Raw genomic sequence first — 15,813 nt, 5'->3', positions numbered from 1 at the left:
TAAATATTCAAAAAATGTCAGAGTCCAAATTTCGAAGTTGTTAGAAAAAGAGAGAAAAGGTAGATGAAAAAGTTGATAAAAAAGTACCTAAAAATGTCCAAAAAATGACCGTAAAATGTCCAAAAGAAAAAGCCGAAAATTACCATGAAATTGCCAAAAATGTCAGAGAATTGAATAAATAAGGCTGAAAAGAAAACATTAAAAAAGTAACCATAAAATGTCCACAAACAAGAGAAGAAATCCCCAAAATTACCATAAAATGTCCCAAAAATTGGCAAAAATGTCAGAAAATTGATGGCAAAAAAAAAGCCAGCATATAATAGCCATAAAATCCCCAAAAGAGTAAGATAAAGGGCAAAAAAATACCGTAATGTGTCCATAAAATTGCCAAAACTATCAGGCATTTCACAGAAAGGCAGAAACATTTATGAAAAATGAATGAATTATAAACAATAACCAATAAAATTCCCAAAACGAAAATGAAAGGTAGAAGAAAATGAATATCAAAGCATTGGATGCTGCATTTTTTTTTCCTGTTATGGTGGATCTTTAATACTGTAAGTACATTAGACTAACACAAATACACAACCGCCTTTCCTGCCACAATTCAGGAGCCAAAATTCTGGCTAATTATAGGACATCAAATAGTTATTTAACTCGATCTTGTTCCCGCAGGTCCAAATTGTCCAGAAGAAAGTCGATCCAGTCTGCACCGGTGGCCCAGAGGATGTGAGACTCTTCACAGGCATCTTTGAAAATGACCAACACAAGCAACACAATACAATCTAAACATAAACACCACCAACTCTCTTATCTTATAAAATAACCTTTGAAAGATATATAAGATGCCGTCACTGTTACAAAGCTGCATGTTGACAACGCCGTGTACAGTATACTCAAATTCATGTAGTCAGCCTTTCCTCGTTGGTAGCAAACTGGCTAATACACCACGTGTGTTCTTTTTGTACACAGTGCCACCCGGTGGCGGGGAGGTTCCTCTGCACGATGCTAGCACTAGTTTGCGTATTCTATTGTATTGTATACGTTTCGCTTTGGAGGTTTCACAGTACATGTAATACTAGTTCAAGTATCATGGCTATGGAAAGCCGTCTGAGCATTTATTTGATATCATTGACGTGTGTACTAGTGCACTCTTTGTCATGTAGCGTGTGTCTCAGTTGTTTTGCTACTAGTGCCACTTTTTGCCTCCTGGTAGTGTCAAGCGTATTGAATAAATGAAACATTGAGAGCATTTACAGTATTCAGTATCCTTGACATCCAGGTTAAGGTCCATGTAGCTACTAGTAGCATCTTTGTCTACACTAGTAGGAAAATGTTGGCAAACTAGTAAGACAACTACAGTGCATGTTACTAGTAAGTCGTGGGCTATTTGATACTACTTAATAGTATCCAGGAGGCTACTAGTGGAAAGCACACTTAAACATTTTTTCCCCACTACTAGTGCCACTTTTAGCCCATTTGTATGCAATTAAACCTTGCTATCAAACTACTGTGCTAAACTAGTAACACTTCTAGGCCTAACTAGTATGCATGTAAACTTCTGAGTCCTACTAGTAGCATTAATGCCAACACGGAGTTTAGCCTCACTAGTAACATGTAGTTGTCCTACTAATATGTTAAGAATTGTCCTACTAGTGTGAGGAAATACCATGCAGTGGTGGAATTTTTTTGAACTAGTAAGACACATTCGATTTACTAGCGCGCTTTCTATGAAGTCATTTGAGCATTTTTTTTCCATGTCCAACTTATGGTAATTCGGCCAAAAATAACACTAGTAGTGGAAGAAGTGTTACTAGTAAGCCATTATACTAGTGAGCTGGATTGTATACTAGTGTTTTTGACATCATACTAGTTAACATTTAGAGCTTCACTAGTAGCGTGTAGATGTCAACAGTGCACAGTTTTGCTCACTAGTAACATGTAGTTGGCCTACTAGTATGCTGAAGTTATACCTCTGTGCAAAAATATAGTGGAAAAAATGTTACTAGTAGTTAAACACAATCGTGATACGACTGCGCTGTATTGTCTTACTAGTGACACCAAACTGCGTACTAGTACATTGACCTTAAGATGGATATCGAATAAATGCTCAAAGTGGCTTTGTATATAAGATTAGTTTAGGTGTAAATTAGGACCAAAGGGTCAATCGTTCAACCATCATTTTCTATTTGCCCCACAAAAATCACTTAAGATAACAAACACCCTGGCCTTTAAGAGAGAGAGAAAAAAAAAGATAATCCCTTATGTGTATTTATCACAAAGTCATGTTATTTATTGTCACAATATGTTTTTGGTTACTTGTGATGTAACTAGCGACCAATTTTGTTGCACGGCACTTTATCGTCCTTGTTGAGTTGTTGCATTACCAAAGCTTTTTGTTTGTTTGTTTGTTTGTGTGTGTATAGTTTGCACAGCTTGAGCAGGATACACACAAAGCGATAATCAGGCTGATTATCGGATTAAAGGATTATTATGTGGGGTGTGTGAGTAGACACAAAGACGGATTCCACAACTTGCAGTTGACGTTAGCAATGTTTCGATTATCGGATAACATTAAGAGTGATTGCAATTGGTGTGTGGGTGCGTTGTAGAAAACTGTTAGGCTGGCAATCGTAGGTGTGTGGTCAACACCAAATTCAACCACTTCCTGGTTGTGAAATGAAAAGGAACGATATTAGCCAATTACGCCGGATACACACCTACCGATAAAATTCAGATTATCGGATGTCTCTAAAATATTGTCCTGATTGATTATCGTTGGTGTTGGGGTGTGCTCAGAGTGATTTTTTTCTCCCCTTGGAAAATGTTTTTGACCAACAATCGTAAAAGTTAAACCAGAGCAAAATTTGCAATAGTGATCGTCGTAAATTTAGTGATAAATACGGTGTTGCTGCATTGGTCATCTTGAGCGCACCACACATGAGATCACGCACGGCAATTTTTGTCACCTTTTCAAAACCAAAAATGATTGGAATCAATCGACCTGAATCGATAATCGGCACTTGTGTGCTTCCACTTAGAGTGTGTGATGGTGACCAACCCAAATCATGGAGGGTGAATAAAATAAATTGTAACATACCCCACACCACAGATCATCTTTCAGATCAGGTCATCTTGTAACTCTGATTGCAAGGGAGGAAAATGATCCAATTGGTCCCGATTATCAGTATGTGTGTGACCTGCTTTTTAAACCTGCATATCGACGCCTTCTTAAAATAATCGCCTAAGTCATTTTTTTCCGATTTTTCAGGAAACACCACAATTTTACCATTTGTTGATTTAGGCAAAAATAATAATTTTAGCAAAAAAATAACGTAGGCAATTATTTTAAGAGGGTGACGATATTGAGAATATATCGGTACACAATTTTTGAAGCATTCCTACATCATATGTCATATTTAGAGACAAATAAGGGTCATGTGCTGCTTTGTATATCTTTGACTAATTATCGTCACTACTAGTAGTAAAATGCAAAAAATGGAATGCCAGAGCCGTCATAACGGGAATTTAATAGAATTGCATTGGAAAAACACGGTCCAGTTGGTCGGTTGTTTCTAAATGTTGTGAAAATAAGACCTCATAACCTTGCATCTTTGAATTGATGGTAAGCTGGAGCATTTCAATGACAAAATACAGAAAGGTTTTTGTGAGAAATTGAACATGAGATCCGTAGCATTGAGTGTTTTGTGTTCGCATGATGTTGCCCAGTCCAAAAGTCACCTTTTTATGTTGCTGTCAAAATTCGGTCTAAACTCTTTTGTGATTATGAAGAAGAACGGTCCCCACAGCAGCTAGTGACTCCCACCGTCTTTTTCCACTTCCTCGTCTTCAGCTCGTCCGTAGGCTAATACTGAATATTTTTCATTTTTGATATATGACATAGGAGTGAACACCCTCATATTGTCGTACCTTGTGCTCGCCTGTGACGTTTATGGTGTACCTCGGTATCATTTGTAAGAAAAATGCCAACTTGTTTGCATTGTAGCCCCTCGATAATTAGCTTATTATGGGATGGTTTCGAGTTGTTTTCAATGCGTCGATGCCAGTTTTTTGCCAACCTTTATTGAGTCAAGGCAATCTGCACAAAACAAAAAGCCCACAAAAGTATATTGTCGCTTTTGGGTGGAATCTTCGCATCACCTCAAAAAAACAACAACTATTTGCCACTGGCATAAATAAACGAGCCAAGATGCATTATAAGTAAGTAATCATTTCTAGTGCAATGAAGTGAAATTGGACTCTTTCCCTGGGCACATTGTTGGGAATCACTGACTGGTCTATGCTGCACTGAGATGATCCTAAAAAAAACAGAATGACATTTTAATCAGGCAACGAAACGAAAATGTTCCCTAAAGACATGGTTTGCCAGCCATTTGCTCTTTTGCTTTGCATGCTACAGGCCAGCCAACCTGTTGAGTCATGCAGCCTGTAAATACTGCATAGTATTTACATTTGATTTCATAAGAATGTCCTTTCTGAATGTTTTGGGTCATCTCAGTAGTCTTTTTTTGGGGGGGAGGGGCAAAATATTTATTGTTACCAAATGCAAAATAGACAGAAAAATGTATTTATGACCTTCTGTAAATTGAAAATGCATTGTACTATTTCATTAAATAGAATCATGCACATGTACATTTGGTTGGATTCACACTGTGCAGGTTCAAGTGCCCAATTCTGATTTCCAATCTATTTTTAGATCTCAAGTCATACGTATCCCATACGACAACACAAGTGAACAACAATACAAATATTAAAAGTTACTCACTGTATGTAGCCTTTAGTCGGCCTGATCAGACAAGCGAGGCAATATGTTGGATTGACGAATATAAACGTCCATGGCAGTGAATGAGTTCAAAACATGTCACCTTTTTTTTCTTCATTTTTGTGGGTGGGACTTGGAATGGATTCACATCATTATTACAAATAAAAACAGTATCCTAACAAATCCCAATTGTGTCACTCGAACCTGCAATGTGAATCCTCTTCAACGTTTGTTTTAAAGGGATGTTGATCTTTTATTGCATTACTTTAACAAAGCACCCCTAATTGTATACATGTCGGTGCAATTTGAGCTTTGCTTTATGTGGGGCTGCTTCTTAGACTTGGATCCAAGCATGTGGGTCCACATTTAGTCCTCCACTGCCCTTCCTTTCTCCTCCTGCCTCTAAAAGTGATGCTGTAAAGTTGAGTCACTCCCCAATCTTTGTAATGAACCCTCCCTTCTGGCTCTGTCTTGTATATAAATGATGGTATGCGGTCTCTTTGAGCTCTTTTCCGTTCACTGTACGCCACCATCGATGAGAATATAAATATTCATAACCAGTCTTGCAGGGTGATCGTGGATCGTTTTTTTTTTTTTTTTGCACTTGTGTCCACGTCTTAATTGCACTTTTATCTTCTCTGTTATTCTCGTAACTTGTCAAGAGCTTAAAAAAAAAATCGGAATAAATGAGTGTTCAAATGTATGCTCGCATTGCTCACGTCGTATTGTCGTTTTCAGCATCAATTTATTAAAGATGAGGTATTGCAGTTAATAGCCATCGTTGAATGTTTACATGCAGCTCTGTGGGTGTGCCTAATCAAGTGGCCGTTGGGTACAGTGTGTCAAGGTGTGGAGGTGGAGGACCCAAATGCAGGAAGGCTAAAAAAAAAAAAAGTGGTTGTTTAATTAAACAAAATCAAAAAACGTACAAACCAAAACTGGGAATGAACTTACGGGTATCAAACTAAAATGGAAACCGGGTGTGACACAGACAGTGACTCGACAAGGACTGAAAGAAAGCAGGGAACTTAGGTCCCGTCCAGACGGAAGCAAAGCTTCGTTCCTCAAACAAATGTCGTACCCGCAGAAGCATTTCAAGACTTGCGTGTGTCCAAAAGAAGACGCTGAGGACGTTTAGCGGCTGCAATGTTTATGCCAAGTCTGGAGTGGCGCTGTAGCGCAGCCACAGGGAGTTAAAAGAAAGCGTAGAAGAAGAATCAGCGTAGAAGATGAACATTTTTTTTTCAAACTTTATTGCAATCCAACAAACATGGCTTTGCGTGTATCAAAACAACATGAAAAAGACGAACACAGAAGTGACAATGGCGGCTGATTCAAGTACAACACCGCTTGTTGAACGTGGGAATAAAGAAGCTAAATATTTATATATCATCGCTTGAAACTTGTGAGGGTACATTGAAACTGGCTTTTGTGTGGACGGAGCCTTATAAAAGAAGTCATTAATTGTGCTACCGAACTATTTACTTATGTCTACAATAAATCCTTTTCGACAAGTATTTTTCCTGATAAAATGAAAATGTGATGACCCGTGTATAAAAATGGCGAAAAGCATATTGTGTCAAATTATAGACATGTTTCCTTGTTACCCCAGTTTTCTAAAATACTTTTTTTTTTGTAGTTTTGCCTTTTTTTGACAAATATGGTTTATTAAATGACCACCAGTATGGATTTAGAAATAAGCAATCAACAGAATTGGCAGTGATGGAATTTGTGGAAAATATAGCTACAGCAATGGATAAAAAACAACATGCTGTAGGTATATTTATTGATTTTTGTATTAAGTATTTGATACCATTGATCACCCATGACTCTTGCAGAAATGTGAACAATATGGCATGAGAGGTGTTGCGTTGAAATGGTTAAATAAGTATTTAAATAACAGGTTTCAATATGTACAAATAAATCATGAAGAATCACAATTGAGTGACCTGCGGTAGACCACAAGCTTCAGTATTGGGACCCAAGTTATTTATTTATTTGAATGATATTTGCACAGTTTTAATTATGTTAAAATGTGTAATGTTTGCTGATGATACAAATAATTTTTTGGATAAAAAAAAATACTGTGTTGGAAATCACAGATAGAATATACAAAATGGAAATTGACAAAATCAGAGGCTGTTCTTTTTCTAAATAAGAAAGGCCTCCACGTACTATATTTTTCACTTATTTTACCTCACATGTCATATTGTGCTAACACTTGGGGCAATGTGTATCAAACAAATATAGACCCAATTGTTAAATTGCAGAAAAAAACAATTAGAATAATAAATAAGGTTGGTTACAGGGAAACAACTAATCAGTTATTTATAGGATCGGATATCTTGAAATGTATGCATGTCGTGTACTTAAAAACAATGGAAACACTTTTTGGTGCAGTAAATAATAGCTTACCTCTTTATATTCAAAAACTAATTTAAACTAACAAAAGGAATCTACAATTTAAGGGGTTTAATTATGTTTGAAATACGTAAAGTATAGTTAAAACATAGCCAAATATGGTTGCTCGCCAAATAAAAGCTTAATAATAATAGTGTGTTAAAATTAATTATTTAATTCACTTTAAAATAATTAATTAATGCCGTTAAGATGTGCAGAAAATGGATGGATGAATTAAAAAAAAAATTGGGGATTGTTTAATTTCATTTTTTTAATCATTTAAAAAATCTATTTTTGTTTTGCATTCTTCCACACTTTTTTGTCTATAACGGATGGGTGAGTGAGTACTGATACCAGGTATCCGTATCGGGCCAATACCCAGCCTTATTTCAAGGTAGGCTTTCAGTACTTGTGACAGTGTCTGATAACAGTATCGGCCACCCTCTTGTTTTACGGTCAGGACCTAAGGGCATGCATGTCTGGCGGAGGCCCATCAAAGTGCTCATTAAGATGCAATTTCTGAAAGTACAGTCTATGGGAGGCATTCCGAAGTGTTACTTGAAGCACTGTTGTATTCAATGGAATTCTTTGTATTTCACTGCATTCATTGAAAAGTTGTACAACCAAACCACATGTCTTGATTGGGACTTTTTCTGGCCACTGGATTTTTTCCCCCCATTTTATTTATTCAGTAAATAGGTTTGTTCTTATGAATTTTATTATTTGTGCTATACAAAATAATTCATTTTATGATAAAATGGAAAAAAATAATAGAAAATTGCCATTAGTTTTTTGCCCTTGTATTTGACTAAAAAGACCACCAAAAAAACATACTTAACAGCAAAATATCTTTTTTTTTCTGAGTCGACCACAAAAATATGTTAACAAAATGTTTTCCCCAAAGCTTTGCAGGAACCATGTTACGCCATCCACACAGGCGTGTAATTGCGGCCAGTGTAGTCATGACTGTTTCTCAGTCTCGACCTCTATTGGTGGAAAGTTGATACTGCAGTCAAACAATGAAATGCAGTTCCTGTTAAGTCAGTAGTTAATATTTGTCAACTGTGGGTGTGTGAAGCCCTTTGAGATTATTTTTTGACTCAAGGCTACATAAATACATTTGACTTGACTGGTCACCACCACGATGATGGCACAGTTTTTACACCGGGTGCCCTTACTGGCCTAAATCCAACCCGATTCCTTGATTGTTTGATAGAGGAATCGATAGGACAATCAATTCAAAAAAACAAGAAAAAAGAGTTCACTTGTTTTTACTAGTATCCTATTCAACATGAAAAACTAAGCTTAGGGAAGATCCAGAACCACTTTCAAGCACCTGCATACATCCACTTGGTCTACATCTCCATGTGCAGGTCACCCTATCCGTCCGTCCTTTTTAATTATGGACAGGCGCCCGGAACCCCCCCCCCAACTGAGCTTTAGGTTCAGGAGATTCATCTTCAATGGTTTCCGGCTTATGAAGAGACAAACAAACACAACACCAGCTTCTGGATTTCTTGTAGGAGTCGTCACTTTTTTTTTTCAACTTTTCTCCATCCACGACTTTTATGGTGAGTATAATTCAGATTATTCTGTATTCTCATTTGTGATTCATGTTGCTCATGTAACTATTCTGCAGGATTGTAAAATGCATATGAATCATGAATCATTAAAACCAGATTAAAAAAAAAAACTCATGAAGATTGTACTTTATTTTATCATTCAGCAGAGTGTTGACCCCCCCCTCCCCCCCAAAAAAAAACCAACAACACAAAAACAAACAAACAACAACGTGTTTTAATGATACTTATAATATTGTCAATACATTTGGGGAAACACCTGGATCGATTTGCAATGTTCCCTCCATTATGTTAAGGTATGCAACTGACATTTTTGGGGTGTTAAAAAAAAAAAACTAAACATTTTGCATACAAATTATGAAAAGTCAATTTTGCATTACCATCTTCCATAAGTATTAAAATGCAGCTGCAATATTTCCGATTTTAACAGAAAAACTCTATTTTGGGGGATAAAAAGAGAAAAGAATGGTTGCTTATGATTACGTTAGGTGACAAAAAAAATGCCATTAAGGGACTAATTGTATATTTCATGCACCATTTAACAGTGTTTAGTGATGTCAGGTGATCTGCGGTAAGACTCCAGGACACCGTTGAAGTTACCTGAAGCAGAATATCGCATCTCCACTGACTCTCAACAAGCTTTCTCCTTCACGCAGAGCAGCTTCACATTTCACCGCATTGTTCTTTGCATTAAGCACGCGCGCGCGTGCACGTGTGTGTGCGCGCGCGCGCGCGACTCTGCGTGCGTTATGGAGGGGCTTGATTACCTCTCGTGTATTCACAGATGCACCATGTGAGGTCCAAGTCCTGCTCACTTTATCTGCTTCCTCTTTCAGATTTGTCAAGCTGCTGCTGCTGTTGTTTTAGGACTTGCAGAATCAACATGGAGAACAGCAAGGTGCTCGCTAGTCAAGTCTCATTAGTAATGTTTTGGATGTAAAGGAAATTGAGTGAGAAATAAAAGTATTGGGACACATCTTGCAAATGACCATTTAAGGCTCAAGTGCCTGAAAGGAAAGAAAAGTGGAAAAGTTCCAATTGAGTGCAGTATGAACTATTACTTACTTTCTGGATTTTCCATGAATCTTTGAACATGAATTTTTGGAACTAAACATTCTAGAGTTGTCATCTGACATATTGACCTCAACTCTATTCATTTCTGCACTTCTAAGCAAAATGGAGTTAGACCACTGTAGTACAATTATATAATACAATAAGGTTCCCACACAAAATGTATTCGGTAGTGGTGGTACACACTGTTCTGGTTGCTAGCCAAACACCGGGCACATATAAATAACCATTTAAACTCACATTCTGACCTATGGACAATTTAGAGAAGTGTGCTTTTCAACTGTTGTCACCCTTGGACCAACATTTTCCCATTTTCATGTTTCAAGTTGTGACCAGGGCTGGACTGGCCATCTGGAATACAGGGCAGATGCCCGGTGGGCTGGTGTCTTTTGAGGCTGATGCGGAGTGATTTAATAATTAATTTCCTTTATTTTACCCCAAGAGACCCTCAATTTATAGGTAGCAGCCATTTAATCCATGTTCAATACAGACAAGAAAAGTGAACCAATCAACATCAGTGCAATAGCCAGGAGTGGTCAGGAGTCAGGCCGGGCTGGCAAGCCTATTTCATAATGCAGTCCAGCCATGTTAGCGACCCACTTTTATATAAATCTAAAGACAATATCCAGTAAAAGAAATTGCCGTTGAAAATACGTAAGCTAAAGTCATCATATTATAAACATACACATGAACAGTTTTAAAGTCATAATTACACTAAATACAGTATTTGTATAGAAAAAAACATGAATATTAAACAATTTCATCTAAAGTAGTGAGTCTTATATTAGTACCGTCATAAACCAAAGCCCACCTATATTTTTTTTCTTACTTGGCCGCAAGCCCCCAAAATGAATCCACCACCCAACAGTTGAGAATTAGTGGTTTACAGTCTTCAATTAACCCACCAAGCATGTTTTTGGAATTTACGCGGCAGTGTTGTCAAGACCACACCAACTGAGACCAAGACATTAACAAACCTAATCAGGATCATGACCGAAACAAGACCAAGACTTTTGGAGGTTGAGATCGAGACAAGCCCAAAGACTGTACAGTATACATTTTTTTTAATCATTAGAAAAACAACATAATAACAGTAGCTTTTTTTAATTAAAAAAAAAACCAATAAAATCCCAAGTCAATCCTGTCCGAGACCAAAACAAGACAGAGTATAAATGCCTTTGATTCCAAGACCAGACCGATCTCGAGACCAAAACTGATCTTGAGAACTACAACACTAGTACACACTATACAGGAGGTCAATACAATGAAAATGTATACAATATGCATTTTACACTCATTTACTCCTAGCCATTTTCACTGAAGCAACCCCCTTCGCTCCCGGCTGTTTTACTGGATTTTGACTCATTTTGCAAGGTCCACAGAAGATTATGCTCGATTGTTGTAAAAACATGGGACTTACCAAAAGAAAGACCAGAGTCTCTTCTTTCGTCAGGAAAAAAGGATATTTGTATCTGTTTCCGTTTTGCAGCAATTCGCATTAGAATAAAGCTAACTTTTGTGTGTTGAAAACACTGGGAAAAAGAGCTTGTTGCATGATGGCCCTGGCTGATCTCTTATACGCTGCTGCCACCTGCTGGCAGTTTTTTGTAATAACTACCATTGATTTAAGCGACCTCTTCATGTCAGAAGCTGTATCAAAGCCTTCTGTATGATCTAGTATTTAAAAAATAATAATAATTTTAAAAAAAAACGTATAAATACGTTTTTGGGAGTGCCGGACAAAGTATTAAAAAATGTATTTATAAGTTTTTGTAAAAAACAAAAACACATATTTATACGTTTTTGGGTTTGAATGAGTCAAAGGACACACTATGTATTTCTGTCACAAGGTTCCCAGGTGTCTCAAGAAAATATGAGTCATTCTTTTATCAAAAATGGCCTGGGGGGCATAAATTCTTACGTGAGTCTGTCGACTGTGCTGCCAACAGCCGGTGAAGGAGGTGCTCCCCCTGCCTCGACTCCCGGAAATCACCTCGTCCCCGTCCTCATCTCCCGGGACTCTGGCCAATGTTGGCAAAAGACAAACAGCAGGATCCATGCAGTACATCCACACGGCCTCCTCAGGTAATCCACGTTGTTTGGAATGGTCCATTGTGATCTACTGCCGCTATTTTTAACTGGACAACAGGCAGGGTACACCCTGGAATGGTCACCAGTCAAGCACAACAGGTTTTGGGCTTGCGATTGGCTGACAACCAGTCAGGGTGTGCCTGGGTTAGGCTTCAGCTTCTGCGCCAGTCTAGGGAAGACAAACACTTTACAAAATGGATGTTGTCAGTTCATTTATTTATTTGGCAGGCCAGACTGGTAAAACATTTATCATTATTCACACATACTTTAGCAAGGAATTTTCATTTCCATCTTAATTTATTTATACAGAACTGTTCTATTATTAATCCTACTAAGCCACAAGAATGATAAGATAAATTATATGAAATGTCATGGCATTATTAGCACATATCAATTCATTTATTTATTTGGCATTTCAGCATTTGTCAGTATCAAGACTGAGTAGAATATCTGATGGGGTTGCAGCTTAATCGAAGGAAAAGGATCAGCACTGCAAAAAATCGCTTCTAAAGAAATTAGAAATCAAGAGATGGCTATATGACATGTGATTTGTCTCTAGTGATGACATCATTCAACCAGCTGAAGCCTCCAGAGCCAGATCTCACACTGATGTCCCACGTGAAGTCCGTCAAGTCCCTGAGGCAGGCTGGCATCACAGCGGCCATTTTTACTGGACAAGTGGTGAGCTACCACTTGCTAAATGAACAATCCTATAAGTGTCTCTTCAGGTAGCTAACACAGGGGTCTTGTTTGGGTATTGGTGCACTTAAAGGCTTTGGTTCAAGTTCCCCCAGAACTGGGAGAACTTCAGTGCAGGCTCAAGCCTAGATAATTGATGGTTTGTGTGTCAGGAGGCAACTGGTGTAAAAACAAACATAGTGCGAGTTAGCAACATGGCTCAGACCTTCATTCAGTCTTCCAGTTTTTCTTTCTTGTTTAGATCTTTTGGTAGGACAGGTCACCATTGAGGTTCTTCCGCAATAGTTGGACTTTTGGGCCATTATCTCCATCTGATTCTAGTTTCCAAACTTGTTGGGTTGGCCTCCTCCAAGTTGTCTTTAGTCTTTCTCGGGTTCCTTTATTTGTGGATTCCATTTCAGTGCTAGATATCTTTTTTATTTTGTTGGTTTTCTAAGTGACTCCCGCATTCATTCACTTGATTTGAGTTTCTCTCCAGCATTCACTCCCAGTATTTAATATATTTGTCATAGGTTTTCAAACTGAAGCCTTTGTTGCTCCCAAGCCAAGTACTTTCCCCGACTGAGACCCAAACCTAGGCAACGAAGATACCAGCAAATCACCAGAAGATCTGTTCCTGTGATCACTTAGACTAGGGGTAGGCAGACTTGGTCCTCAAAGGCCGGAGTCCAGCAGGTTTTGGAGGTTTCCCTCTTCCAACACAAGCTGATTCCAAACAACAGGGTCATTATCAGGCTTATGCAGAGCTTGCTGATGAGCTGATCATATATCAACTGTGTTGGAGAACGGAAACATCCAAAACCTGCAGGACTCCGGCTCTTGCGGACCAAGTTTGCCCACCCCTGACATAGACCAGCACAACTGACTACAGATGTGTAACAAAGACATTGTCTCCCTGCAGAAACTTGACAGCGAGGAAGATCTGCTGGAGGAACCCGTTATCGATGTGATCCTAGCCGACATCGAGGCTCTGGTGCCCACTCACGATGAGGCCGGTCGCCCCATCGCCGAGTGGAAACGTCAGGTGATGGTGAGACAGATGCAAACCCGACTTCAGGATGAGGATGACCAGAGGAGACAGGTACAGTCCGTTTATAGTTGGGAGTCCAACTTTGTCTCGTAACTGCGTAACTTCATGGTACTTGTTTAATCGGCGTTAAGGGCTCCCAGAGTCCAAAATCTTTGAGAACCACTGCTTAGGAACAGTTGCTTAGGCCAACTGTGAGACATAGTGTCTCGCACCATCTAGGTCTTCCCTGAGACCTCAACTTGGTCGCAGAAAACCTCAAACCAGTCCAAAAAAATCGGAGATCCCAAGAAGTAGACTTCTTCATAGGTTAGTTAGGATAGTTCACTGTCTTCTGAGGAATCCAAGAGACACATAGACTCATGGTTTTGGTAGGAATCCAAAGGGTTCAACGTCTGGAACTTTTCCCTGCCTCCGTTGCCAAATTCTTTCTCGTGTAGGGTTCAGTTGGTTTTCTTTAATGTATCATAAGTGTGGTTCTTGACCTACACGATGTGTGTTAAGGATATCGTCTGTTGTAATGGAAGATGAAAACATGCCTTTGTCTTCTCAGTATGATTCCAGCGTTATCTTTCACGCAGGATCTAACTACTGACTGCCCACCTGTGGACGGCTGGAAGTTCTCCCAGACCCATAATGCCGTTCTTGGGCCTTTTGGTGAGCTTCTAACAGAAGAAGACCTTCTGTATCTTCAACAACAGATGGACAACGTGTCCCTCCAGAAGCGTCACCAGGCCTACGAGCTGGAGCTGACCAGGTTGATGGAAGAACTGAAGTATATGTTACCGGAGCAGATCCTGAACATCTCCCTGAACAAAGAAGCTCTGCGCCAGATGGACGAGCAGGGAAGCCGAGCCTTGCCGGTCTGGTGCGGCCACATCTCGGAGATAGTCAGGAGCATGTCGCTGTTGGTGGCCAACCGGACTCTGACCACCGAGGATGGAGCTGTGGAGACCAAAATGGAGAGTGTGATGAAGGGAGGGGAAGGGTCAAGGGATGGTTTGGAACCAAATAGACGTCAGACAGCGTCAGTTTTTGGTCATCGTTTAGACAGCAACAGGGAACGGGTGGAGAAGGAGATCCGTCAGTCCGGGGTGTCCGTCAGAACCCTCAGAGCCAACTTTGAAGGGCAGATTGGCGGGATTTATCCCTTTGCAGGAGTGGTTCCAGGTAGCCAGGCCTTGAAAAACGATTTTGTGTCTGAATTATCAGGTTTGAACAAGCCAAATGGTCATGTCAAATTTAGCAGTGATCCTATAAAGCATTCACCTGTGATGGAGACCACGAGTCTAAGGAAAGAGCGCATCGTGGTGTTGTTTCTGAGCCACTGGAAAAAGTCGGCTTACGCTATCTCCATCCGGGCAATGAAATCAGAGCAAGGCCAGCAAAAATCCACGTCCTTGTTTCAATTCTGCCAAAGGCGAGGCGCGGTGGACAAGATGTTAACTTCTTGGAGGAAAAAACTTCATCTGCGCACTGCTCAAACATCCCATTTGACATTGTCCCAAAGTCAACATCCCGTGTACTCTCCGGAGCAATTCCAACCCGAGGTGGATGGCAAAGCCGTGAGCCACGATAGCTTGACGTTGGATCTCTTCATGCTGGGATACTTTCATATTTTAGAGCAGGAGTTGTCGCCGGTTGAGAGGAAGATGAGGCATTTGCTCTGCTTCGAAGTCTTTGACCACGTGGGGAGTTTCCCCTGGGAGACGGTGCGGGAGTTCCACAAGGTTGTTCTTCAGGAAATCCGAGCCGGAAGGCGACGTTGGAATGATGGCTTCGAGGACATTAAACTCCGCTTCTTCGGCCAGTCGGAACCAAAGTCGGATACCGGGCAAGTGCCTTCAGTTGTAGTACAGAGTGCTTTGCCGGAAGAGGGCAGCTGTGGCACTGACTTGTCCTGTTTCAACAACGAAGACATTTGTCAATATATTGATCGCAGCTTTGCTTTCTGGAAGGAGAAGGAGGCAGAGATCTTTGATTTTGAACATTAGCTCACTCTAAAAGCTGATGTGTTTTCAGTTGGTGTGGCGAGCGCTCTTGTGGTTAGCCTGTCTGCCTCACAGTCAGGTATCGTAGGGTTGAGAATGTCCACATTCACACCAATGGACAATTTAGAATAGTCATTGAAGCTAGCATATGAAAAAATAAATAAAAAGATA

The 15,813-nt window shown here is 39.6% G+C and overlaps 2 protein-coding genes across 6 annotated transcripts in view; both read left to right on the top strand.

Annotated features, from left to right (window-relative positions):
* kif1ab (kinesin family member 1Ab) overlaps positions 1-5,499 on the top strand; it is a 36,033-nt gene extending 30,534 nt beyond the window's left edge. For all 5 annotated transcript variants that reach the window (XM_077556071.1, XM_077556070.1, XM_077556068.1 and 2 more), the window contains one exon: positions 676-5,499. In XM_077556071.1, coding sequence (XP_077412197.1) covers positions 676-733 — 58 coding nt within the window. In that variant the 3' untranslated portion in view covers positions 734-5,499. The remainder of the gene's footprint in view (positions 1-675) is intronic.
* Positions 5,500-12,372: 6,873 nt separating this feature from the next.
* espnlb (espin like b) lies at positions 12,373-15,796 on the top strand. Its single transcript, XM_077558452.1, has 3 exons — positions 12,373-12,606; positions 13,526-13,705; positions 14,233-15,796. The coding sequence occupies exons 1-3, from the start codon at positions 12,463-12,465 to the stop codon at positions 15,643-15,645; spliced, it is 1,737 nt and encodes a 578-aa protein (XP_077414578.1). The 5' UTR covers positions 12,373-12,462; the 3' UTR covers positions 15,646-15,796.
* Positions 15,797-15,813: the final 17 nt, after the last annotated feature.

Source organism: Vanacampus margaritifer, chromosome 2, assembly GCF_051991255.1.
Source record: "Vanacampus margaritifer isolate UIUO_Vmar chromosome 2, RoL_Vmar_1.0, whole genome shotgun sequence".
Taxonomy (NCBI): domain Eukaryota; kingdom Metazoa; phylum Chordata; class Actinopteri; order Syngnathiformes; family Syngnathidae; genus Vanacampus; species Vanacampus margaritifer.
The sequence above is the reverse complement of the archived record's forward strand: the minus strand, read 5'-3'. Positions and strand labels throughout refer to the sequence as shown.